At 43.2% G+C, this 27,124-nt stretch overlaps 1 protein-coding gene across 1 annotated transcript; it reads right to left on the bottom strand.

Moving 5' to 3' along the window:
* Positions 1-26,992, bottom strand: klf5l (Kruppel like factor 5 like). The gene is made up of 4 exons (XM_061740281.1): positions 26,734-26,992; positions 10,713-11,640; positions 9,473-9,532; positions 1-2,951 (listed from the first exon to the last, which is right to left on the bottom strand). Exons 1-4 carry the CDS (start codon positions 26,872-26,874, stop codon positions 2,773-2,775), a joined length of 1,308 nt encoding a protein of 435 aa, XP_061596265.1. The 5' UTR covers positions 26,875-26,992; the 3' UTR covers positions 1-2,772.
* Between the last annotated feature and the right edge of the window lie 132 nt (positions 26,993-27,124).

Below are 27,124 nucleotides of genomic sequence, written 5' to 3'. Positions count from 1 at the left end.
TCATTTGTGAATTTTTTTATTATTTCATCGCAGCTGCACAAATAACCCATTAACATTGTTCTTATTCATTTGTACATTAACAATTTGATAGTTTTCTTACACACATTGAATATAAAAAAAAAGAAAATTAAACAAGCTCTCACATACAACTGATCCAAAATCCCATTATAGATAAAAAAAGGGGAAAATAATATTAGAACAAGAGTTCAAACAAATATTTACATGTTATGTTAAAACTGAAAACTACAGTTATGTACACAGTGGGTGGTCAGCGCTCCCTCCTTGAGAGAAACAGGAGAACTTGTTTCCTTTGGGACGAAACAAACATCACAATCACAACGTTGAAATAACAGGAATAGTTTAATCTAAATCAACATTCAGTGGAAAGACTTGGGTACGTCAGTATGCCATGCTTTTGACCCTCCACAGAGGACCGGCTGGAGATTTTCAGTCTCAGCACGACACGAATGGGACATTAAACTGCTAAAATGTTCCAACATCGGGAAGAAAATGCCTGATCTGCTGTATCTGTTGTGACCTTTGTAGTTTTAAAAGCATCAGGATGCATTTTTTGGGGGACGAACTTTCCACCTGGGGTCGTACGTTTCACACAAGCGCCACCTTCAGGCCGGAAAAGAAACAACAGCACTTTAAAGCTGTGCAAGTGCAGCGATGCTGTCACTGCGACCGAGACTGACGTCTGGGCTTCAGAGAAGGATGCCGATTTACTGTTTCACACTGAAAATAGTCCACGATTAAAAATTTTGATTCAACTTAAAGGTGAACTGAAATTATTAGATTGTGTTTTTTAAAATAGAAACTTCATCTTTGCATGTGACCAAATGGAGATAAGTATATATGCCAGCAAGAGGGCCAAATAATGCAATTGTAAAAGCAATAACTTGATTATTGTTTCTACTTGGACATCAAAATGTAAACAAGCGCTTCTTTGAAGTGCTGCAGTTACATTCCAGGTCTGCAGAGGGCGCTTCTGACTTTTTAAACCAGGTGTAGACTATCCCAAAGATAAAAAAGCCCAACACACAAAGGGGCTACTTTTTAAGAGCGAGTGTTCAAAAACAGGGAGACTGTGGCAGTTCAAGGCAGTTAATCAGATAAATAAAAAGAAAATATTAATTATTTGACTGTAAATATATCCTAAAGTAAAAACAAACACCTGAAGGAAAACTGAGAAAGCTTCCTGCGTCGTCAGACTTTATGTGAACATTTCTGTTCTGCAAACGAGAGTCTGAATGTTTATAGTGCACACCTCCACGCAGCGATCAGGGACTAGTTTCCATTCTGTTTTTAGATAGTCCTCAGATCCCTGTGTTGTCATTGGCTGATTCCAACACACCCCTTCAACACACCCCCTGCGGAGAGAATGCGGACAAAAAAATTCCCCAACAAAGCGAAGTGAAAACAAGTGAAGGAAATGCAAACGCAGAGAGGATGCCTCCAGAGAGAAATACAACACCACAACGTTCTAATGGCTCATTCAACATGAGCAAAAAGATTACATCTGTAAGAGTCTGACTTTGAAGGGCGCTTTTACACCTATGCGTCTTGTTTGAATCATCTGGTGTGAACCTCCTGGAGGAAAAGCATGCTGAACCAAAACAGGACCCCAGAATGGGAATGGCAGGACTTGGGGGAGTGGATTTAAGGACTAAGAGTAGGCAGGATTAACACCAAGCCAAAGCACACAGAAGAAGCTGACCAATAAGTGGTCATGAAATTCTCGTGTGGTTTCAAAAGGCAAGACTGAACAATGGGTACGATGCTAGAAGTGTACCACTCTTCAGGAGGTCAGGAGCAAAGCAGAGCCAGTTGTAAAAGAATCCCAAGTCCATCTCAGCAGTTTCTGTGTGAGCTCAGGTACCACTAAATCTTGTTATGTGCTACTGCAACCGTATCTAAAAAACCCCAGAAGCTTCAACTGACGGTTGACTGGCAAATAAGTGGGCTTTATTCTACCCCTTACCAGGACCGGCTGCAGTTTACCAGCCACGTGATTTCGTTAAAACACGCAGGAACACAAAGCTCATTGCATAACTGGATTATCAATCCACATCTATGTATCATGAGTTGAACAAATACAGTGGAACTAAAAAGAAAGGAAGGGAAGGGTAAAGAAAGCACTGGATAGAAACTGCAAGTTGTCAAGGGAGTGTGGTTGCTGTGGCAACAGGTAATATCATGATACAAACATTGGCAAATCGCTCTGCTCTCCGAGCTCAACAGGTATTACTTATGCTGAAACAGGCAACGCGAGGCGATGATTAACTGTTCAATGGAGAGTTCCCCGACTGCATCAGCTGATTATTATCATTTTCTTCAGCCCAATATCAGGAGTTTTTATCACAAGGAAGTTACATCATGGAATATCACTCATGTCAACATTCAGTGAAAATAAAAGTCGTCAAGTATGAATTTCAATACATTCATTGTATTCTCAAACACACACATACACACACATATTAACAAATATTTACACAGACAGGAAATAGGAGATTGCTTGCGTCTCTCTTTAAAAGTTCATAATGTCAAAATGATAAAAAGGACTGTGTGAAGCAGAAGAAAGTTTTCTGAGATCAATCAGACGTCAAGGCTTTAATATTTGTGGGAGAGCGCTTGATGCCTGCTGGCACTCAACCTTTGTTAGCACCAGATTAAACGCCAATCAAAAGGATGATTTTGCATGGGATAGACTGTCGTGTGTGCATACTTCAGTTTGTGTTTGTGAAGGTTTGTATACGTAGCGCCGCTGCGTTAGTTCTGGTGACGCTTCATGTGCAGAGCCAGGTGGTCCGAGCGTGAGAAACAGCGGCTGCAGGCGACGCACTTGAAGGGTTTGGCGCCGGTGTGCTTCCTGTAATGTCGGGTGAGTTCGTCCGATCGGGCGAAACGCCAGTCGCAGTTGTCCCATGTGCAGCGGTACGGCTTCTCGCCTGAGAGAGAACAGAGAGCGCAGAGATGTTAGCGGCCTGCACAACATTTTCTCATATTTTACGAGTCAGTTCAGAAAATAGAGCCCTCTATAGGCTCTGAGAAAAAGAAAAAGTTAATTTCTGTTCAGGATCACAAGGATCTGCTGGAGCCCACCCCAGCTCTTTCCAGTTTAAAGACATGGGTGGACCCTGGACATGCAGCCAGTCCATCACAGAACACAAACAAGAACACAAACAACCACACACATTCACACTGCCTCCAATCCATTGATTCAACATAGCTTTAAAATCAAAGGGCCCCTGGTTACCCAAGTTGTTGGGGTAATGGGGACAAAGGCTAGCTTCAGTATCCTGTTCAAGAGATGGAGGTTGAGCCGTTGACTTCCGGAGATTCAACTGATTCAACCCACTTCGACACAACTGCCTATACATAAACTTTAATGTTGTTCCAGTGACTGTAACCTAACCTAAGCTAAGCTAAGCTAAGCTAAGCTAAGCTAAGCTAAACTAAGCTAAGCTAACCTACCCTAAGCTCACATAAACTAACCTAACCTAACCTAACGTAACCTAACCTAACCCCTAAGGCTGAGCTCAGCTCCTTGGCGGTGTCTGGATGCCCCACTACTGATAGCAAAATGAAAAAATTATTAAAAAAAGGTTTAATCTCCTGACATGGACCTTCTGATTCTTTTAGAAGTAGAAAATGGTTATTAAAGTTTTCAAATCCTTTAAATTGCTTATATGGACACAGCGCTTTAATAATGCCTACATTTTCAAAAGGAAAATACGGATTTAAGAGCAACAGTGGAGGTTTTGCATATGAGTAAAATTTAAACACATCTTACACTCCTTTACTGCATAAAATGTCGTCTAGGGGACCCTATGAAAAGACCCACTGTACAGTTTCTTCAATCCCAGCTGTTGATAAGGTTGCAAAACCACAAAAATCCTTCTTCTGCCAATTTTACAGTAATGAAAACACAGAAAGCACGAAAGGGTTCTTTTTTTATACAAAATTTGCTGATATGATCAACCTCAACAAACTTTCAAAGATGCTTTTAGACGGGCAAATCAGATAACATTATTCCTCGTCCATGGCCGTTCTCTTGAATGTAGTCTTTCAGCTAAAATCAGTGTGACAGGAAACCTGCGACTTTCATTAGCAATTCTTAAAAATAACATTTATCTAACACTTGCTCGACATTTAGTGTGTCTAATGTTGATTCTGAGAATAGAAGAATAACAGGCTAAGTCGATTTAACCTGACAGTTATCCTACCCCACCCAAAACACTGACATATCTGTGCTGTGCCACAACGTGCCATCGGCCGGGAGCTGAGCATGAACAAAGAGAGAGAAAACATCTGAATAGATTGGCATGCCCAGAGCAAGAACAAAATGTTATCGTACACAGCCAAAGTGGAAGCAAACATCTGGGAAATCAACGCAGGATATTAGCTGAAACACAACTTGAGCAGATATAACCTAATATATGCAGTTCAAGTTGCGGTTTTCTACTTGCAGGAGGCAAAAATAAAAGAATTGATGTCCTAAATGAATGAATAAAGGATTATTCTTTTATTTCTTTAAGAATTCCAGGATATAGACTGTGCATTTATTACCGGCTTTTTAAGGAGAGGTTACCTACGTTTAACGCGATGAAATGTGATTTCTAAACTCCATAAATCAGTGTCAAGGGAGTGTGACTCTCTTTTGCTGTGGGGGTTATTAAGTGTTCATTAGCAGCATGGGCCCCGTTTGTCCTGATTAGATAGCCTCAGACGCTGTGACAGCCGTTACCTGATTGATGGGGTCCAAAGAGCAACGCATGGTTTCAGGAGGTCGTGGCGGGAACAAAACAAGGACTAAACAAACACTTCTTGTCAGAAATGCTTTTTAATAGCGGATTTCTTTAAAAAAAAAAAATCATATCATTTTGCAATAATCTTGAAGTCAGTTTCAGATGGGTGAATTTAAAAAATGATAGGGTTGTGTGTGTGTGTGTGTGTGTTTATGACTATACACATGCTAAAAGCAAGCTATACACATGCTAAAAAAACCTTTAAGCAAGCTTAAAGGTGCTCCAGCCTCCTATGAGGACAATATCCTGTTCCTATAGAGAAATGCTCTTGGTGTGTGTGCGTGTGCACGTGTGTATAAAGTACAAATGTCTCCGTATAAAAGGTTGAGGCTCTCAGTCCTCAGGTGTGTTTTGTTTTCAGCAACGCCGTCGAGGTCAAAAGCACAGCCAGCTCTATCAGACTATTATCCCTGAAAGCCAGCATGTTTGCCAGTGAAATACGACACAAACGCGCACAGAGCAAACACTCGACTGCTATATGTTCCTGGACACGCTGCCAAAAGGGCGGCTGAAAACCTCAACCTCCATTTGGTCCGCGCATGCTTTCATTTTTCTTTTTATTTAAAAAGGAACAATGAGTTTTGGGCAGATTTATGATCCCTGATGTTCTATTGATTAACAGCAACATGATAAAGATACTGACACATCTCTTATACTCTCTTTCAACTAGAAGAGCTAAATTGGGGAATTGATATTGGGATACTGGGAGGCCATGTGTTGTAAGAAAAAAAAAACCCCAAACCTTTTGAAATAACCGGCATCAACACTCAAAAGCCCATACAGACGTTGATGTAGGAAAGAAAGCAGCTGTTTGATCAGGTGGCTGATTAACAACGGTCAAACTACAGTATTACCCCCCCGCCACCCAAACAGGCGTACGTTAATGAGTTAATGTACTATGACCACATCATAAACCAAACTAGATGAACACACGGCGCTGCTCACACAATCACAACAAAACCCACTCGACAAACCCTTCAGCTACAGTACATCAATCACTGAACAATAAGACTTTTGTGCAGCCTGCAGCGACCTTTGTATGGAAGATACATATTTACTCTACGCGGGTTTCAAGTCTCTACGACATCTTGAAACGCCTGCATGAGAAATGAGAAACACTGCTTCTGATGGCTGGTAAGATTACCTGCAGAGTTTCAGCTTCTTAGCAGGGATACATTGAAGATTATTATTTTTTTAAGTCATGTATAAATATTTTTTCCTGCCTCAAACTACTTCTGCCATGCATGACTACATGCAGACTGGTGTAACGTGAGATCAACATCACACCAGCATAAGAAGTGTAATACTGCCATTTTATGAAGGTTTTACAGAGTCAAAGAGCAAACACTTCAGGCTCTCCAGGACATCCATAAACCCTTTGTGGACCTCTCAAGCCTTATCAGCTCAGTTAGTGTTTGTGAAGAGGGCTGGCGGACTCCCTAATAGGGCCGATAGCACTCTTTCACACATGGGCATGCATGTTAACACAATTACCAAAGCTGAAGTGGCTGTTGTGGCCACGGTCAAGGCCAAACAATTGGAAAGTGCAGATTTCTGCAGACAGTAACGTTCTACTACAGCTGTCAGGCACTTCATCATTAGATCACCATGGCATTTTTACCTTCAGCCGACCTTAACTACGGTACCTGTTGTATCACTTGTGACTGGACAGATGATGGTGAAAACTTTTCATTCTACAACTCCAGTTAACATCCCAAAAACACAGCAACGATGAAGATAATAAGCTCTGTGAAGGTTACTAGTAAAATAATAATGTGGGAAACCAGCATGTCCATGCAATCCACACAGCCTTCATACAGCACATATGACGTAACTGGTTTTTATTTGTGTATGTCGTTGTTTGTGTCATTCTGGAATTACACAGCCAAACACAAGATAGTGCTTCTGGTTTACACGCAAACACTATTTTGGAAGGAGTTTACATTTACATAGCAATGTTTAGTAGGACAAATCTGTCGACTGTACTGTGAATATAGTGTCAGTAAAGGTAACAGGTAGTCACAAGTTCATCGGAACATGTGAGCATAGGAGCTTGAGAAAAAAATTATGGATTAATAAAAGATGAGTGTGCCCATGACAGAACCTTGAGGTACTAAATATTTCAGAGGACACAGAATAACTCATTACTAGTGAAATGTCTGTTTGAGTTATGATAACGCGGGTTCACTTCAACTGGAGGTAGGAGAGGAATACCCACTCAGGCTATCAAATCTGTTCAGACAGGAAAAGAAAATGTTCGGGTGGTTTCATGTTAAAACCTGCTGATAGCATTTTTTTCTCTTTTATTTCACTTTACAATTTCCTGCATTTTAAGGCCTTTTGCCCAGGCTTTATTTCACTTATGAGTCACCACTAACTGAATGCAGAGCAAGACTTGACAAGCCTGCTTTGGCAAGACTGCCAAAAAAGAAAAAGAAAGAGCCTGTTGGATCCAAGGATCCAGAGTCTCCAGGAAACGTGGACCGGGCTTGTTACATGTTTCAGGCAGGTTTGTCATGGCTTTTTCGTGTCCAACACAATGTGGTAAACACTTAGAAAAGCGGATGAGCTGCAGTAATCCACTCCAGGACATAGCTGCATCAATCAAAAGACAACTCATTTTCAGTGAAGGATGTTGGACTCTGGACTAAAAGAAAAGGACTTTAAACATCTCACAATAGAGGCTCTGAAATGGGATTATGCAAGTCAATGACAAAAAGGATGCGATGCAGCCCAAACAATGCGTCTTCATCTTATAGACTTGTCCATGGGGAGGTAGTTACCAGACATACTTCCAGTTCTGCGTATGTTGTAGCCCTCAGAGCACTGATGTACACACAGTGGCTGACATTAAAAAAGGGTCTAATGAATATGTTGTGCATGAAATCAATTATGAAAAAATGTCTTCAGTGCTGTAAAATAGTTAAAAGTACACATATTCCCGAATTTGACTACTCCCTGTTTCATCATGAATTACTGACCAGCCTTCCATCTCCGGAAATGACTGAAATCCTTTCAAACAAACGTTTTTTCTGATACCATATTCCCAGTCAAAGAAATGCTTCCACAGTCGGGCCTCGTTGGTGTCGCTCTTCCTGCAGAAGCGGTTTACAGTTGTTGTTGTTGTGAACAACACACCTGCTCGACGGCTGCACTCTCTTGTGTTTGTCTTGTCCTGCTGTATCCTGTAACAGCCACAACTTCCCCTGCCACGTGGTTTCATCTTATCCATTTATGACCCCAGAGAGACCGGTTTTCATTTGCTCGTTCGTTTACGTGTTTACGTACTCCAAGAGCTGTGTCGCCTCAATTGCATGAGTAAATCTCCAGGATACAGGTCTGAGGGGGATCCACAGGTATCATCTTACAAAAGGGAAACATCGAAACCAGCATTCACTGATTCTACAAACCCCCGGCCTTCATCCTCCTACACACTCTGAAAGGGAATTGAAAAGCTGGAGTAACTGGTTTGGCCTTCATTTAACAGCATGTCTTCCCACTTGTTCTCCTCTTTTCTTTATCTGACCCACCTTTCTCCCTACTTTGTTCTCTCGATCTGGGGATGCCAAGAGGACAAGTATGAGCATGTTTAAATGTCGCGAAGAAAAAGAAATGTCATGTTTCTCCTCTTTACTGTCTTCCAGTTCGTCACCGTTATTGTTTCTGGGTGCAGCGAAACTGGCTTTGTGACAACTATGCAGCAAAGGATAAAAAAATAAGCTTAAAGCCGCTGAACTCAGAGGTCTTTGTTGGTTTAAAAATCACAAAGTGACACACACTTGCACACATGATGTTGGTACACGTCACCAAACCTTAGACTTCATTTATCTGCAGACCCTTTTGTTTGGGACAGCCAACCGTCAGGGACAAAACGTCAAACCAGAAAATCAAGTCGCCTGTTAGTGATGAGCCGGCCCAGTCCCGCTGCACGGTGAACAATGCAGCACTTTTACAATAAAGCCTATAAAAGATTAAGACATTTTTACACTTCACCTACATCATAATCTGCCACTCTGAACAGGACGAAGCTGTCACATGTGATGTTACATATGTACACCTTTTCCTTTGCTAATTGTGATATACAATCTGTACATTTTACATCGCGTGGGTCTGCTGACAATCCTGTTTGGTTAAGACTTTGCACAAGAATTACATTATTAGGGTCAGGAGCCAAATATGCTCTGCTAAAATATTCATTAATTTAAGTGCAATTCTGCCACGTCACAATTTCTGTGCTTTTATTTTGACATCAGCAACATTTAGGACATGTAAACAAAAATGTTCTGGAGAGAATGCTTCTCAATGAGCGGGTAAATCAGAACTTAAACTGGTTATTCAGGAGTCTTTTACTGCGCGAGTGATTTATTTGAGTGCTTTCTTTTTACGTCCCCACAGCCATCATAAGTAGAGACTAACATTGCTCAAGCTGCATTCCATTGTGCTATTTTCTATTATATCTTAAGCACTTGTATTCAAAAACGGCTGCTGTTATGTTTAGAAAACCACCCCGACATTGAAGAAAAGGAATGCAGACAAACAAAAGGAGGTGGAACGGACAGCCCAGAGCTACCCGTGAGAAAGCAAAGGCAAAGAAGCACAAAAAAGGCAGTTTCTGTCATTTCAGGATTGATTCTTCCTCACACAGAGGAGAGTTTTCTTACCTGTGTGTGTCCTTTGGTGTGCCTTTAGATGGGAGCTCTTTGTGTAAACTTTGGTGCAGCCTGTGAGGAAATTGGAGGGAATTTTTGAGCTTGGAAGACAAGAGGAACGTGCACTTCAAACAAAAAATTCACAATTGTAGAAAAGGCACGAGAGGATCTGCTGTGGACTTCATGAGAAACCGGGCCCGACACTCAAAAACAACGACAAACACACGGGAAAATGTTTGGTAAAGGGAGGCTAAATTAACCACTTTTTGGAACAATTTGAAACCGTAGCACATTTATCTATCTGGCTTTGTGCAGAACCGCCTTAATGTGAACTGGTAATATGCCCGGTTCCCAACAGAACCAAAATCTTTGGATCTACATACGACTCTGAATTATTCTGAAGGTTTTGCTCTGAGTTGTCGCAACAGCAAAAGCAGCCGTAGTCCTTGCCTTGATGTTGACCTGTTTTTAGTTTAGCATCAATGTGAAGCGCGGAACACCTGCGGTCAAACGCCTGGTAACTTAACCGTAAAGGTCAGGGTGACTTCAGAACACTGTTTCTTCAAAGCCTGTTACCTATCCTCGGTGCTGACTCTCCTTCAATATTAGGAATCAGCCAAGTAACAAACAGAGATAAAACATCAGTTATTCCTCGACAGACGGTGAACTGCGTGCATCGGTCAGAAAGCCGTTAACACATGAACACATTTGCATGAAAACATAATTGTATCTCAAAATCTACTATTGGGGGTAACATTTCAACAGATACTAAACAATCTTGTGATGAATTAAAATCGACCTCACAGATTTGGACATTGTTTGCACAACAAAGCTGTATGTAAGTATTTGTTGGAGGAGCTGTACTGAAACTTGTTTTCACGTGTTTATCAAACTGTCGGATCTTGCAGTGCCCAAAGCGCTACCTGAATGCACATGTTGCTGGAAACACGCAGTATTGCTGCTACATTGAAGGGCATAAACTGGCCTATTGCCTGTACACACCATTTAGTGGGCTGGTTGGACGGCTGATTGCGTTTATGCCTGGTGTTTAGTCTGAGGGGCTGAAGTGGCTCCTTCTGGCCCCTGTATTACAGCATTCGGGCATTTTAACGTTTAAAAATGAAGGCTGTCAACCCAATTAAGCTTCCAAAAGTGGAAAATAATTATCATTAGCAAAATGAAATGGAAAGAAATAGAAAGCCACGGGTTTTTTTATCGTCTATTCCTGAGCAAATGCGAGCAGAACACACACCTGGGTAGTCACAGAAGTGGATCCTCCTTTTCTCCAGCTCGGGGTTGTTCCGCCGGTTGTATTTCGGACCCGTCAGGACCCCCTGGCCGTGTGTCATCAGCAGAGCGTGAGGAGACAACCCCGTCACCTTCATTCCTCCCACACGCTGCTGGTACGGAGGCGGCGGGTGCGGTGCTAAGCTGAGCAGCTCCGCCTGGCCGTCTGGGCTCCCCGGCTGTGAGTTTGGTGGTGATGGCGGCAGGCTGTGCGGTGCCGTTTGTTGGAGCGCACCATGCGGAGAGGCTTGGTAGTACCCCTGATGCTGCTGCACCTGGTGCTCTGCCATCATGTAGCTGCTGTTGGCCGTCGGCAAAGCGACGCTGCCGAGATTCAGCATGGTTCTGCCGCCGGTGGAGTCTTGCGCTGACGGGCTGGTATGTGACAGGGTCATGGTGAGGTCAGAGCAGCCGGTGATGGGCATGTGGTATACCTGTGGCTGCGGAGGTTGGGGCCCGATTTGGAGCTCTGTGTGCAAATTTGGCTGTTGCTGAGGCCCTGCGTTGACGCTCACCACGCCCCCAGAGCTCATGTCAGGCTTTATGAAAACGTTGTTGACCACAGGCGGCACGCTGAAGACAGAGGTGAAGTCCGGAAGGGCTTGGGTGGTTGTAGAGATGGAGCAGGGAACCTCTAGCCCGGGCTCTGTCTTGATCTGCTGTGGGGTGAGGGTCTTGGTGTTGTGCCTATAGAGGCCCGTGCGGAGGTGGGTGGTACTGGGAAGGATGACGTTGATGTTGAGGCTGTAAGGGGTGGCAGGCTTTTCCTCCGAGAAGTACTCGTCCACCACGGAGGCACTCTCGCGTCTGTATTTCTTGTCATTGGCATCGATTAAAGGGCTTATGAGAGGCGTGCTGGTCTGGGGAAGGTACTTGTCCAATTCTAGTCGAGCCTGAAACAAAAGTGACAAGAGAAAAGATCAAACAGGAGGAACTCACAAGTGTCCTCCAAATAAAAACCCTCATCAGGATTTACCCTGTTAATTTAAGTGTTTAGGGTATTTTTCTTCCATGATAGTTTCTTCTTACAAGTTGTTCAAATCAGTGTATCTTTCTGCTTTTTGAGCTATGAACACATTTAATACTGAAATATTTTTACAAAAAAATTCAACACAACATTGTCTTTTGTTGACAGCAAAGCATTCAGTGTAAAAGGGTTTGGTATTATGGTCCCCGCGGGGACAATAAAGCAGCACAAGTAATGAAGGAAAAGAAGATGAGTGACCGAGCAAGAGACTGTAGCCAGTCTGGACAATATTGCACAAGTGACTTATCTTCACCTATAACTTCACCATGTAAGCTAAAAAAGTAAATGTAAATGTGCCTTTGTGCCCCTTTAAAGTCTTGTGACAGTGCGAAAGTGGGTTTCCATTCATGGAGGCCCAGGGTAAAACGTGCGAGCAGGCCCAACTCTTCCTCTGTCCTTCAAAACATATTTTCGCCATGGCAGTATTGGACCCGGTAGGATCCACTGACACAGCAAACTGGCACTCCACGCCACTTGGCAGTGATGGTAGCGATGAATAACAAAGACTGAAACTAGAGCTCAACATTGAGATGGCTGAACATCTGCCTGCAGCACACCGAAGAGCACCAACATCACCTCCAACTCAACCGTTTTTTAGGGCCACATGGAAGTGCCAAACCCAAGACAGGGACCTGTTTCAGCTCCTGATAATGGACATCTGCTTTGTTTGAGGCCCAGCAAAACCAACCTGGACCTCTGCTGATGGACACCCGCCTCAGCAGCTTTACTGTTCACAGCAGTTTTCTTTTCAAAGAACAAGAACAAGAAGTGTTTGAGTTGCTGGTACCAGGAGTTACTGTTACCACTACATCTTTGACACCTGGTGTGTGTTTGCAAGTATTTCATTCACCACCGAGACCGTTGAGTGGTAGCAACGATCTAATTTGGAGTTGACGTGAATCACTGAAAGTATTCCTTTTGTCAGTTTACTGTTGAAAACCAAAGTAACAGTGGGAGGCAGAATGAGGCATGTTTCACATTTGTTTCATTTTAAATAAAGACATGCAGGTGCTATTGATTCACAAGTAAAACATTTGTGTGAGAGCAAAGATGAGTGAAATGCTCCTCTTTTAAACTAAAACACAGCAGTTATTTGTTTTAGCTGCATTCTTCATGAAAGCAGGCGGTGTCTAAGAAAACAACACGTCAGTTTTTCCATTCAACAGGTAAAACTTGTAAAACACAAGCGGCAAAATCAGAGTCGAACACAAAGAAATTATTTCAGGCAACAGGACTGGACATGCAGAGAACACACATGATAAAAGAAAAAAAAAACTGAAGGTATTTTGTGGAGTTTAAGTGAGAGGCATTATCTGATCTTCATCCCTAATTAACAAGGGCGCACATTTGTGTGTCATTCAAAGTCTCTGAAGCAGACAGCACACCTTTAGAGGTGCACGAAGCGATGAGTAAAGAACTTGTGCAGCTAAAAGCACACACACACACACACACACACACACACACACACACACACACACACACACACACACACACACACACACACACACACACACACACACACACACACACACACACACACACGCAAACAGATGACCTACACAGTTTCTATGCTGCTGTTTATGCACAACAACATAGGAAAGCACGCTTGAAACAGACACAAAGGTCCCTCCATGGGTGTGGCAGGTGGTCTCATGCAGGAGGAAGGAAGGAAGGAAGGAAGGAAGGAAGGAAGGAAGGAAGGAAAAAACATTGAATCGGACCAAAAAAAAGCTGAAGGCATGAGAAAGACGCAGTGAAACCTAAATACTGTCATGTAAAAATAGACCTGCCAGGCATATCTGATCCTCACAATGACAACAGACACACAGAGGACGGGGGGTGAGGGCGTGGGGTGGGAGGGAGGAGGGTGGCCGGGAGGAGGATGCACCGAGGCACAGACAGCGACGAGGAAAAACAAAACATGTGAGCGACTTGATTAAACTGATACTTGCGCTCAGTTAATCTGGAACATCAGCGGAGATCAACGTGATCTCTGGTCTGGACTTCCTCGGAGGAATTCTGGATGTTGAGAAGAAAAACTACACAACAGCAGCAGAAATCCAAACTGAGTCTTTTCAGCAGCGGACTAATGCGGCCACTGACTGATAGAAACTATTTCTGTGTACAGAAGAGGTTGAGGTTGTTAGTGGGAGAGTGAAGAGCTCAGAGTGGAGCCATTCGGGACAAATGAGCGTGATGAGGTGCTGATGTGTCCGAGGTTGTGTCCATTCAACACAAAGGGACACACACACACACACACACACACACACACACACACACACACACACACACACACACACACACACACACACACACACACACACACACACACACACACACACACACACACACACACACACACACACACAAACACACCCCTCTGTTCGTAACCGGCAGGTACATTTTCATACACAGGCCTCTGTGAGCACCTAGAGCAGTGGTCTTCACTCCTGGTCATCGAGAGCCGCTGTCCTGCATGTTTTTGATGTTTCCCTGCTCCAGTAAACCCTGATACAGATGACTGTGTCACCAACAGAACTGTGCAGACCTGGAGGAAAGATTGGTGATGACCACTAATTAGAATCAGGTGTGTTGATGCAGGGAAACATCAAAAACATGCAGGATAGCGGCTCTCGAGGACCAGGAGTGAGGAGTGTTAGCGCTAGCTAACTCGTCGTTAGCTAGCGAATTTATGGATTTCTCGCTGTGATCGGCAAAATCGGGATCGGCAGATACTGGTTTTGGAGATCGGTGATCGGTGATTGGCCCTCAAAATCCTGATCGGTGCATCTCTAATATTAATCAGGTCTGTAAAACAGCATTTTTCCATCTCCGGTGAATTTGTACCCTCAGCCCTTCTACCGTCCACAGCATCAGCCTAGCTTCCAGTCAGGAGAGGCTTCAACCATAGTCAGTCAACCATAGTCAACTATAACCATCACAAAGATCAGGAACATCCTTTCGCAGAGTGATGCAGAAAAACTAATTCACGCATTTGTATCTTCTAGGCTGGATTACTGTTATGTGTTATTAGCAGGGTGTCCAAGTAATTTGCTGAATAGGCTCCAGCTGATGCAAAATGCAGCAGCACAAATGCTGACAGGCATCAGCAAGAGAGACCACGTCTCTCCAATGTTAGTCTCCCTCCATCAGATCCCCGTACCAAAGATTTCGTTAGGTTTTTTTCCCACAAGGGGCCTTTTTTACCTGCCAGTGTTTATGTTATGTTTATGTAATAATTGTTTGGAGGTCATGTTCTGGGTCTCTGGAAAGCGTCTAGAGACAACTTCTGTCTTAATAGACGCTATGTAAATAAAATTAAACTGAACTACAACCACTGCCAGTACTACTGCTGTCGCTACTTAGCAGACGCTTTTATCCAAAGCGACCTACACCTGAGGCCTGTCGAGTCAACCCTGTCACTTTTTTTCATATTTCTTAGGTCTGATTGGTGTGTTTCCATTAGCGAGGGTTCCAGGTAAACCCGCCAGACTGGAATCCCCCGCTCAGCCCCTTCAGCCGTCGTGTCTCCATTACAAAGTAGCGCCACACATGTGGAACCGTGGAGCTGAACATGTGGAGAGGGTAGTGTGCATTTTTGGCCGTTTGCAGTTGGACAGCAAAACTTGTGACTTTTGTTTTACTATTGACACTAAACCCCGACACCAACCGTTGTAGTGATGTTGTTTATGTATGAAGGAGCCCTTACTGCCTGGCCGCTACCTTCCTGACTGGGAAATCTAACCATGTTGTTGTTGTTGTTACACTTAGATGGCGATCCCTCTGGAAAGAGGGCTACTGAATAACCACGAAGCCACAGCCATAAAAACTAAGAGCTCCTGTTTGTTTACTGTAAAATGCAGGAAATCGCCGTGATGAAACCAACATCATTAAAACTGACAGTGAAGCGTGCCTAAGGATTATGACATGATTTTGACTCGTAGTCAACCGTTATGTTACTTCAGCCTTCCCGTCTGCAGTGCAGCAACACAGGCCAACTGGCTCAATACGAGATTGTACTTGATCAAAAACAAGTCTCCCAGACCAAACTGCCTATGAGAACGATAAAAATCAGACTTTTCTGTTGATGTATCACGCGTTAGTGTGAGCTGTAATCTTTCTCCAAAGTCATATTTGTGTCTCAAGCGTCGATTTGTGTCAAAAAATGTTGGAAAACCATATTTAAGCAAGGCAACACCAGACGAGAAAGGGGAGGGGCTTGTGACTCTGCCCCTAAAACCAGCTGCGGTAAAGACACACCTACAAACAAAGCTGTTGTCCTGGATAACTCAGGACACTGACATCAAGTGCCTATTTGAATTCAAACGCTACATTAGAAATGTTTCAATCTGGTTCTAGGACAAATCACAGCACAGAGACAGCCCTGCTAAAAGTAGTAAATGACATCAGAAAAAAAACCTTGACAAGAATAAACCCTCGGTTCTGGTACTTGACCTGAGTGCTGCCTTCGATACTGTTGATCAGCAAATCCTTTTAGATAGATTAAGCAAGCGTGTTGGCCTGGCTGGAACTGTTTTAAAGTGGTTCACCTCATATCTTTGTGGAAGAAAATTTTTCATTTCAATAGATAATAATTTCTCCAAACACTATGAGGTTACCTATGGAGTACCACAAGGGTCAATTTTAGGACCATTACTTTTAAATTTATACATGCTACCCCTGGGCAGTGTCATCAGGAGACACGGGTTCTCTTTCCATAGTTATGCTGATGACACGCAGCTCTATGTGGCCGTTTCTCCTGATGACACTAGGCAGATTGACTCACTTTTTAACTGTATTTTAGATATTAAGGCCTGGATGTCACAGAATTTTTTACAGCTAAAACAGGACAAGTACTGATCGTTGGTTCAAAAGCCCAGAGAGAGAAACTGGCCTTTAAACTAAATATATATTGAGTAAACCCGAGCAAAGAGGCAAGAAATCTAGGAGTCATATTTGACTCTGATCTTAATTTCGAATCAAATGTACGCTGTGTCACAAAAACAGCATTTTATCATTTAAAAAAATATTTCTAAGGTGAGGCCGTTTCTCTCTCTGAGCAACATGGAGAGACTAATGCATGCCTTTATAACTAGCAGGATAGATTACTGTAATGCTCTTATTACTGGTCTACTCAAGAATACCATAAATCAGCTGCAACTGGTTCAAAACGCTGCAGCGTGAGTTCTGACTCAGACCAGAAGGAGAGCACACATTAGGCCCATTTTTAAATCCTTACACTGGCTACCTGTTAGTTAGCCAGTGTTAGTTAGTTTTCGTGTTGATTTTAAAGTTATTTTATTAGTTTATAAAGCGCTACATGGGCTTGCACCAGAGTATATTTCAGAGATGTTTTTATTCTATGAACCAGGAAGGCCCCTCAGATCCTCTGGCTCTTCCTTTTTAGCTGTTCCACAGAGTAGAACTAAAACATTTGGTGATGCTGCTTTTAACCACTATGCTCCAAAACTGTGGAACTGCCTGCCGGATGATCTGAGAGGAGCTGGAAATGTGGACATTTTTAAGCGTAGACTAAAAACTCTCTTTGGTCTGGCTTTTATGTAGCATCAAATTTTATAGTTTTATTCTGTTTAACATTTTTTAGAGGTATTTGTTTTATTTATTTATCTATTTCTTGTAATGTTTTTATTATCATTATATTTTATTGTTGTGGACTGATTATTTTTTAGCCTTAATTCTTGAACTTTTATCATTATTTCATTTTATTTAACTATATTGTATGTCAGTGTGCATTGGTCTCCCAGTTTTTATTGTTTTTATTTTTTTATTTTTGTTTTTATTATGCTTATTTATCAGTCAAAATGTTAAGCACTTTGTATTTCATGTACCTGGATGAAAGGTGCTATACAAATAAAATTTGATTGATTGATTGATCTGATTAAGACGTCAGCGTTTACTGATGTCAGGAAATGGGATTAATGTGCGTGTATCTTACTTTACATGTGTCAGCGTGTGCAACCTTTGGTGTCTGGCCGGCCACGCCAGGACAAATGTCCAACACTGGGTTCAGGTCAACTCTCACTGCGTTGTCATCGGTGCGATCCGAGTGCTCGGTGAAATGAGTAAAAAAGAAAAGTGGAAAGCAGAAACCGGCTCTCTGTTTTTGACTGTGTGCCTTTCAGGACTGGACACAATCAGCGCCTGTGGTGTGGCACTGCTGGCAGCAGGAAGCCCGGACGTCCTTGCTTATGTCCCCTGCGGATCTTCGCTGTCAACTCATTGGTCTCTGGCCGACCATCAGTGCTGAAATGTCTCCCACAAGCCTCTTTTCTAGAATTGCATGTGCAGACAATAGTCCACTGAAGGTTGCTCCATCTCTGTATGTGCCCCCCCCCCCCCACACACACACACAGAACTCATGAAAGTCAATTAGAAGCAAACGTCAGGTTTTAAACAAATAAAACAAAACAAAAACAAACACAAATTGCCCAAACTAGAACACAATTTGCCCCCAGAAGTTGTCAGTAAAAACATGATCCTTAAAGGTTGTAGATCATTGAAATGGGTTCCTGCTAGCGGCTAGCAGTTAGCTGCTCCTCCCCTCACCTTACTCACTGCTGAAAGTCAAATATCAGGAACAGCGTAACTCTTCTGCCCCCTCCCAGTGATCTTCAATCAACATTTACACATCTTAAGGGAAGTTATTTCTCTTGCAACTATGTTTTGGTGCTTGTTTTTTTATGTCTTTGATAGTTTATCAGCCTGAGAGCAAACTGCCTGATGAACCGCACGACTCTGAATGGTTTTACGCGGTAAATGGGGTGAAATATCTTTGGGCAAAGACTGAGTCAGTTAATAATTGGAGAACATGTACAACTGCTCCGCTGTGAATCCTTCTGGCTGATAACAGCAGCTTCTTATCAGCTGAGTTCGGGTTTATGGAACAGAGTGGGAGTTTCCACACTTCCGACTAATTTCTCATGCATCGTCAAAGGAGCCTTGTAGACTTGAGCTCCAGGTACTTCATGGGGAACGTACTTTACACTATTGACATGCAATTTACAATGCAAATATTGATTTTAGATATGTAATTGCCCCCCCCCCCCCCATAGTAAAGATACCAATAACTAAGGAAATCAACACTCTGAGTTTGGCATGATCCACTGGAGTTAGCCTACGACACTGAATGCAAATCGTGAAAATGTAAACTCACTGCTGTTCATGTATCAGATAAGGTAGAATTTTAAAAAAAGGAAAAAGAAAAAGGCCTTTTGACCCATGACCGAAAATCCTTCAGGGTAGAAGATCTCTAATCTTTATCAGATGCTCGTGGCTCAACTGCAGAACAAGAGGCTGCACTTCTGCAAACCAGTTTTCCTTTATGGCCTTCAGGAATGCAGAAGGACTGTGGCCGTTCGCCTTTGGATTGCCATAAAAAAACAAAAAAAAAAGAACAGAGTTGGGGTGGTCGCAGCAGAAACACAACCTTGGAGACGACGCCAACGTTTTATGGCCACAGATGAACAAAGAGAAAGGAAAGTTTGTTTTGAGTGGAGACAAACGAGTCTTCACCATGACCAAGAGTCTTCAGATTCTCTCAGCAAATATTAGAAAACAGAAAAGAGTAGATTTGACTCTTAATCATGGAAAGGGATGCAAGTTTCAAGCCTGATTGTCGGCGTCTCCTATTAACCCATCAGTTAAAAAAGGACTTTGCATCCCTGAAAGAACCTCTTCTGCAGCATTTGAAGGTTTGGGCAGTCATATTTACCTGCACAGTACATTGTCGTTTATAAATCTATAAATTACACGGGGCGGCAGCAGCTCAGTTGATAGAACAGGTCGTCCAATGATTGAAGGACTGGCGGCTGGAACCCGCCCCCCCTGTCATCTGCCCCCGTGTTCTTGTTGCCTCCAGTGAGGTGTCGCTGGTGTGTGATTGCTCGGCGCTGGTCGGAAGGGTCGCTGGATTGACTGACACGTCTCCGTCAGTCTGCCCCAGGGCAGCTATGGCTGCTCACGTAGTTTACTGCCACCAGGTATGAATGAGGATGAATATGGACCCATCTCTGAGTGTCCAAGAAGAGTGCGATATAAATCTAATCAATTATTAAAACATGAGCGTTGGAAATTGAGTAGGAATGCTGGTGAGGGACCAGCGTGCTGGTTCCAGGTTTTATAAGCAAATCTGTCCCTTCCTGCTTGAGGCGTTGCGTTAGCCCTTCAGCCCTGTTCGGATAGGTCCGGTATTTTCCGTACCGGTGGAACTAGACATGAATGAGAGGTATATCAGTTTCATTTCAGAGGGATTTTTACCATAAAAAACTGAGAAGCATCTCCATTAACTGTATAAGTTATACGATGACAGTTTTGTTAAGGTGTTTTCACGAGTTGTTGTGAGCGAAGGTTTTACTGGTAACAGTTTAGGTCTATTTAAGTACTTAAATAAAGAGTATGAGTTACAAACATATATTAAAAGGATTGTGAAGTGGTAACACTACACTCTTATAAAATGAAGAGTATGCGAGGAATATTCAGTTGAAATCTTACTGCAGGATTTTACTTGACACATGATGTAAGAATGTGTCTTTACTAAAGAAGCAAAGCAATTCAGGAGAAACACGGAAAACCTCCCACGAATAAAGGCATGAAACCGCTGGTGAAGAACCTAGAGCTTCCAGAGTGGCAGCGAAGAGGCTCGCTTTCTCCTCATCAGATATTCGATGTACCAAAATAGATGCAATTAGTTGCTGGATAGCAGGTGCATGACATCTGGCATCTCAAAGCTGACCACAAGATCTCAGTAATTGTTACATACTGTGACTTTAATTTCAGCTCTGCTGCTCACATCGATGTACGGTAGTACAACTCAGCGCCTCTGAACAGACTTTTTTGTAAATAAAAACTGCAATAATCTTACATTCCCGTTGCTTTCATCACGTTATCCCAATTCAATCCCTTGCTTCTTTTAGGTCTTTATTCAATCCTCCCTCTAAGTAAATAAACAAAGAAAAATCTCTCTCAGTTTGATCTGACAGTGAGGAAAATGAGGAAAAATATCCTTTAATTACATGTCTGGGGATACCGAAGACTTTTAGACTCTCCACAAAATGATTTCACCTTTTGTTTTTGCTCGCAGAGGAATTTTGCCTGTTTTTCCAGACGAGTGACGGGTAAACAGTGGCAGCAATTAAGGAGATTTTGCTGCAGCAGTAGGCGAGTTTGCAGATCAAAGGCATTAAGAAGCAAGGGAATATGACTGTCTGCGGGCAGCTTGTTGTCTGGCAAAGAAACGTGGCTGGGCATGATGGTATGGATTACGTCAGCAAACTCAACAGAACAGCATGAATGACAAACCGAAACGCTGCTCAGTCTCTGGCTTCTGGTGAACCAAACTGAAAGAGGATCAGGCTGATTTATGGGGTTGAATGTGCACCAGGCTTGAAAAAAGGTAAATACTCATCAACGAGGCCTTTTGGAAACATACGTGCAGGCTCCTGAAAGGTGAATCAAAGCTACGAGAAAAAGCTTTACAATGTTGACGTGCAAAAAGATCCTTTTGTGTAGCTAAGTTGTGCAACATGATCCTTATTGAGGTTTGATGGTTTGGTTTCTGTCTGTAGAGACGTGTGGTAACCTGCACGGCAACCTGCACGGGGTTACCATGTGACGTCATCATTTCTAACTCATCAGTACTAATTCATTTCTGATCTTGGTGATACCCCTACAGAGATTCGTGGATCCCAGGTAACTGGACTTCCTTTCATGGATTCCTGGAGATGTTTCCCACCCATCCAGAAGACCTGACTGGTGGGGGAACGATGTCCTCGAGAATAACTCTGAGCTGAATGAGAACCTGCGGCAGAGGTCATTCCCAAGGAAAAAGAAGCTGCATCTCAATCCCTCTGTGACTCTGTTTACATAAAGACTCATCAACAGCCCTCCTCCATCATCTGCCTTGCACAAAAGTACTTTCAAATATCACTTTTGTTTTTTTCATTTTCACCCACAGTGAGTCATAGAAACCCAGAAGTGTCAGGTTAACTTTTGCAAATAACCAACTAACATCTGCTTGTTAAGCAGCATCCCTGCAGGTGAACAGCAGAGCTGTCTGAAAACCAAAAGACCATGATGTTCACCATGCAAGCATCCACTTCCCTTGACAACCCTACTCCCTGGATGACATTGATACCTCAAACACACTTCCCGTCTGCACTCGCCAGCGAGCTGGGACTCGCAGTTGGCAGACACTTGCCCAGATGCAAATCATCTGCGTGTGTTGTCCTGGAAGTCAAATCGTTAGTCAAACCACAATCATCTCAAACCTCAGCTGCATGAAAAAACACGAGCGCCAGTAGAAGAGCGTTGTAGCAGTATGCCGAGAGCCGGACGGAGGAGCAGCATCATGTGGGCTTGAGGGCTCAGTCTGGTTAAAACCATGGGAACAGGGCTAGAAATGGGAAAACAAAACCCTTCAAGAAAAATCCTTGCTCGGAAAAAGAAAAGGATGCTTAAAGCATATCTGAGTATTGATCTTCCGGAATCATTAGGCGTGACTTGATGAAGTTACTCTGTAACTCCAGCTGTCGTCTGCGCTCAGTCTTACAGCAAAGCCGCTGGTGATGTAACGACAAAGGAATCTGGGAGAAGGTTTCACATTGGTTACTTGTTGGATTGTTACTCCGCCGAGGAACAGGAACAGATTTGTTTGCGTGAGAGGACGTCGAACAGCTTCCACTGGGCTTTGATGAGTCGAGCATCTTCGGCTCTCGGTTGATGCAGTAATTTCAGTCTTTTGTAACATAATGACTCAAGTATTGTCCTGGGATATATGCCAACCGTGTTTAAGCTTGTTGGAAGTGCATTTATATTGTGTAAAATTGGGTCTTTTGTTGACTTAACAATAAAAATCATTGTGACCCTTCATTCACTGAAGACAAATCAATTACATCATCTGGCCAAAAAAAAAAAGTCTTCAACTGGAGACTTGGACGCATACTCGGGTGATGAAAATGTTCAGCTAGTAACAAGTAATTTAACCTTAACTGATGGAAGGTATCCCGAAAGCTGTGCAGAGCATACGCAGAGGCGCCCAGGGTAGGCTTTCGGTTTTGATCCTGCAAAAAAACCCTCCTCAGAGCCATGGAGATGTCTGCGCATGGCACACATGTCCTGTCTACGACCGGTCAGACGCTTGTCCAATCGTGAACACTTATGCACCCAATGGTACCACTCACACGAAATCCAAGTCCAACTCAGAGGAACCTGGCTCATTTTTTTGCATTAAAGAGGAAACTAGTGCGCAGTGAATAGCTTCTCAATCTTTAATCATATCTGAAGATGCATCCTGCTGTCGTGGGAAAGATGTTTGAGTGATTTGAGTGAGTGGTCCACATCAAGGACACCTACCGAGGAAACGGCTCAAGCTACTAAAGTTGGGTAAAGAACCATCAAAAGCACAAGTAAAAACTGGAAGGAAGTGGTTAATCGTCATCTTCAAGAAAAAAAATGAATGAATGCGAGAGAAAAAAAGTTAGAAGGTGTATTATGGTACGGGGTTGCCTCAGTGTGTCCAGTCTCGGTTCAGCAATGTTACGTGTCTCGTAGAATTAAAGCTGACTTCCTGCAGACATTGACCAGGGGTTTAAATTGATAGATTCACGGGGGTCAAGGTATGAATGAGTGGTTCCATCATTTCCACACAGGGTTTGGCCACCACTGAGTGTGGACTCAGCCCTCTGGGAACCTCTAGGAACCTCTCGGTTGTGCTGGACCAGACGTGACATCCGAAAAGAATCCCTGTTGCAGAGACTGACGGGAGACTGATGGGATCGTTATGAGTGGGCTCCGGGGTAAAACAACTCAAATACTGAAGTCTCAGGAAGACCTGCAATAGTCCCTTCAGCAGAGGGGCTGCATTCCTCTGATGTCTATAAAAGTTTAAGGAAGCAACACCTGCTGCTTTAAAAAAAGAGAAAAAGGTCCCATGTATTCCATAACTGTCGAGACATTTTAGTTGATCCACCTTTATACGACTGACTTAACCCTTTATCTTAACACAGATATCACAATATAAACCTATGAGGAACCAGTTATGCCAGTAAAATGGTGGGAAACAGCCCGGCACTGATCCATGTGTATATTTATGTTATATAAAAGGCAAAAACTATTGTTATCCAACTCAGTCAGGTCAAACAACTGTGTTGTAATAACTGACAGGTCTTGATTTATAAGCGCGCCAAATAGCTCTGCAGTGACAGCATCTCAGAGCCTCGTTCCTCATTTATATTTTCTGAGCTCAGTCCAACTTGATTTGACTCTTCATGTCACAAGTTCAAACTGCACCTCAAAATACACGTACTTATACACCATGACCTCAATCTACTCAACTTTTTGTGGCCTAAGTTGCTTGAAGTGGGTATTCAACAACAAGATTCACCGAAACATTGATGATTTAATTTACTGTGTTGACTCAGCTGTCTGGAAATGTTGTGGCGCACAACAAAAGCACAACAATCCCCCTGCTGACCAGGCGCCTGCATGAGACTGGTGTCGGACCTGTCCCACGGGGCATTCGTCACTGCCGTGACTTTCTCACGAGGTCGGTCTTTTTAGCGTTCTCTCTGCCTCGCCTCGGGGAGCTTTATGGAGATGCGGGCCCTGCTCAGACAGGTCGGGCAACATACGGCTGTCACGACATGGCTCAGAAAACGCCAGCACAATTACACAAAGAGCAGAGCGGAGAAAAGAAAGTTGAAAGAACAAGTGGGGGAGGAGGGCCTTCACACATGAACTTTCTGTCATTCTTTGTTTGACACAGAAATCCTACGTTTTAACCGTGATTACAGACAGAAAAAAGCAGTAAAACTTTAAGAAAAGGGGGCGCACGCTTTGTATGTGTCACTTGCAGATAATTCCCGGTTTGAGAAACGAACTGCATGAACCTTCACAGACAATAAAGAGCACATAAGCTGCCGCTGAGAAAGACATTTGCCTGGGGGGTTACTATTTCACTTAACCTGGCTTCTTTGTACTTTGCGTCATGTTTTGCATAAAACCAAGCTTTGCACGTTCCAGCACTGAGAAAAGAGAAAAACACAGGTGCATTTCAGCTTTTACCTTTTTTTGGGGGGAGGGGGGGCAGGAGTTAGATACTTTGGACAGTTTTATATCAAAGACAAAGTGCAAAAACGTGAAGTCAAAACAACTCAGAAGAGTCATTTATAGCGCTTTTTATACCCGACATCAATCTGCGAGTGAGAGCCAGAGAAATAGTTTTCGGCTGATATAGAAGGTAAAAATGTAACTCTGGGACATAAGTTGTGCTTAAACCTGATTTAATGATTTTGCCTTCCATGTTTTTTTTCATAAACTGAAAACTTCAAGATCATTAAACTTATAAGTTCTCAGGAAATCTATAAATGGTCCAGTGCATCGTCATAAAAAGAAAATAGAAATAACTTACACAGGAATTGTCTTTGCACCTTGAACTATTGGTTGATGAAGGAGGGCTACAACACAACAACTACATCCGTCAGTTCCAGTGAAAACAAATATTGGCCATTCAAACATCAAACACAACACTGCAGCACAATGATCTGTATTCAAGTCATACAAACGTGCAGAAATGTGGCCATGTTTGCGAGCGGCTGAGAGACGCCAACCAGGTTTCTGCGCGGACAATAAAGCCCGTGAAGCAAGTTCAAAACAGCTAAAGAGCATGCCACTGCTTTCACACCATGTTTGCATGAAAAGGAAAAAATCCATTCCACCCCATAAATGAGGCTTTTTGTGTTTCGTGCAGGAACAACGTAAGACGTGGTGGGCAGTATCCGCAAGTACCGACAGAACGAAAGCAGCAACAAGCCGTCAAGGATAAACACTGTCCACGAGCCAACTCCACTGACTCACTTGGTTCTGCACGGCTGCCCACCAGAACCGTTTTAAACACTAGTGTCAGATCTGCCACCTGTCAGGTGTTTGGAAAAGGGATTATGGTTTAATTTTGCAGAGCCCGTGCATCTTTAGCACAGCAGACATCTACGCTGGGATGAGTGGTTCACCCTGAAGACGGAGGTCAAGGTACCACTGACCTTTGTGGATCACATATTTTATTTATCAGTCTTACACCTTCCCTGCACAACAAGCATGGGGACCACTTCAATTCAATTCAATTTTATTTATATAGCATCTATTACAAGAGAAGTTGTCTCTAGGCGCTTTCCAGAGACCCAGAACATGAGAAGAACACTTCCTCAATGTTGGGACACATTGGAGGTTTTAGAGGAGCAAGCGGCCCCTGGAGATCTGCAGACACATCTAAAATCCTCCCTGCTCACCTGCTGTTCCTTCAAAACCCACAACGATAAACCCCGCAGGTCGGGATGATGATCCACATTTTTATGAAGGTTTTTTTGTAGTGATAACATAATTTAAAGGGGTATTGATTGTTTTAACACTTACATTACACGTTAATAGAATTTTAAATAAGCTCCATTTAAGGTACTAATGCAGATCTTTTCTGAATAAAAATTATTGTTTAAAATACATAAAAGCATGGCAAAGCTCCCCACACACCAGATAATACCCTCATAAATGAAATCCCTAAGCAACCAACTACAAATACTGAGAAACAATGTTCATATGGCCCACAAATAACCTATTTTTTAAGATGTTAGTGCTTCTAAATGCGACCATTTAGAACAAATCCTGCTTTCAAATGTACTTTTTCTATTCCGTCAGGTCAAGTCTAGGACTTTAACCTGTCCAACAGGTGAGCTGCTTCAGCTCTGTGCAACAGCAAACAAAAAGCACATTTGCAAATCACTAGTAATAAAATTTTATTATGGAGGTTTGTCTCAAAACTACTTTCTATTTAACTGTGCAGTACTTGTATCACATTGTACTGTGAAATGTGAAAGGTGGGATTAAAAACTGTTCTGAAACCCGGAGGCGGGCCGGAGCTCCGGGTCTCCACCGCGTCGGCGGAGGTTCTTACCGCGTGCTTGACGTCCTCAAACACGGCCGCGTCCTCGGCGCCGTCCGCCCCGGACATCCGCACCGGCTTCAGCTGCGCGAAAACCGCCCGCTCTTCTGTCATGTGCGGCGGATTCATGGACAGTCCGACACTGGCTGCCATTATTGCCCCGGCCCAACGGTACCTGCTTGAGAAACTCGGAATACGCACACGGGCCTACGTGTCACCCTCGGTAACTGCGCTGGACTGGAGCTGGGAGCGAGCGCGTAAATCCACAGCGCTCTCGTTAATTCTGGCTCTCAGGTAGGTTTTACCTGGAGTCAAGTACGGACCTGTTACCTGGAGGAGGCGGGACACCCGCAGCGCGGCCAATCAGAGCCCCAAGGTGAGCTTTGGCATCCAATCAGCGTCT

The sequence above is a fragment of the Cololabis saira genome, chromosome 14 (assembly GCF_033807715.1).
Source record: "Cololabis saira isolate AMF1-May2022 chromosome 14, fColSai1.1, whole genome shotgun sequence".
In the NCBI taxonomy this organism is placed as follows: domain Eukaryota; kingdom Metazoa; phylum Chordata; class Actinopteri; order Beloniformes; family Belonidae; genus Cololabis; species Cololabis saira.
The sequence above is the reverse complement of the archived record's forward strand: the minus strand, read 5'-3'. Positions and strand labels throughout refer to the sequence as shown.

Coding starts and splice junctions, on each gene's coding strand:
- klf5l (XM_061740281.1), bottom strand. CDS start 26,874: ATGGCAGCCAGTGTCGGACTGTCCATGAATCCGCCGCACATGACAGAA. Junction 11,641..26,733: donor TTGAGGACGTCAAGCACGCG/GTAAGAACCTCC, acceptor CTTTTGTTTCAG/GCTCGACTAGAATTGGACAA. Junction 9,533..10,712: donor CCACTTCTGTGACTACCCAG/GTGTGTGTTCTG, acceptor ATTTCCTCACAG/GCTGCACCAAAGTTTACACA.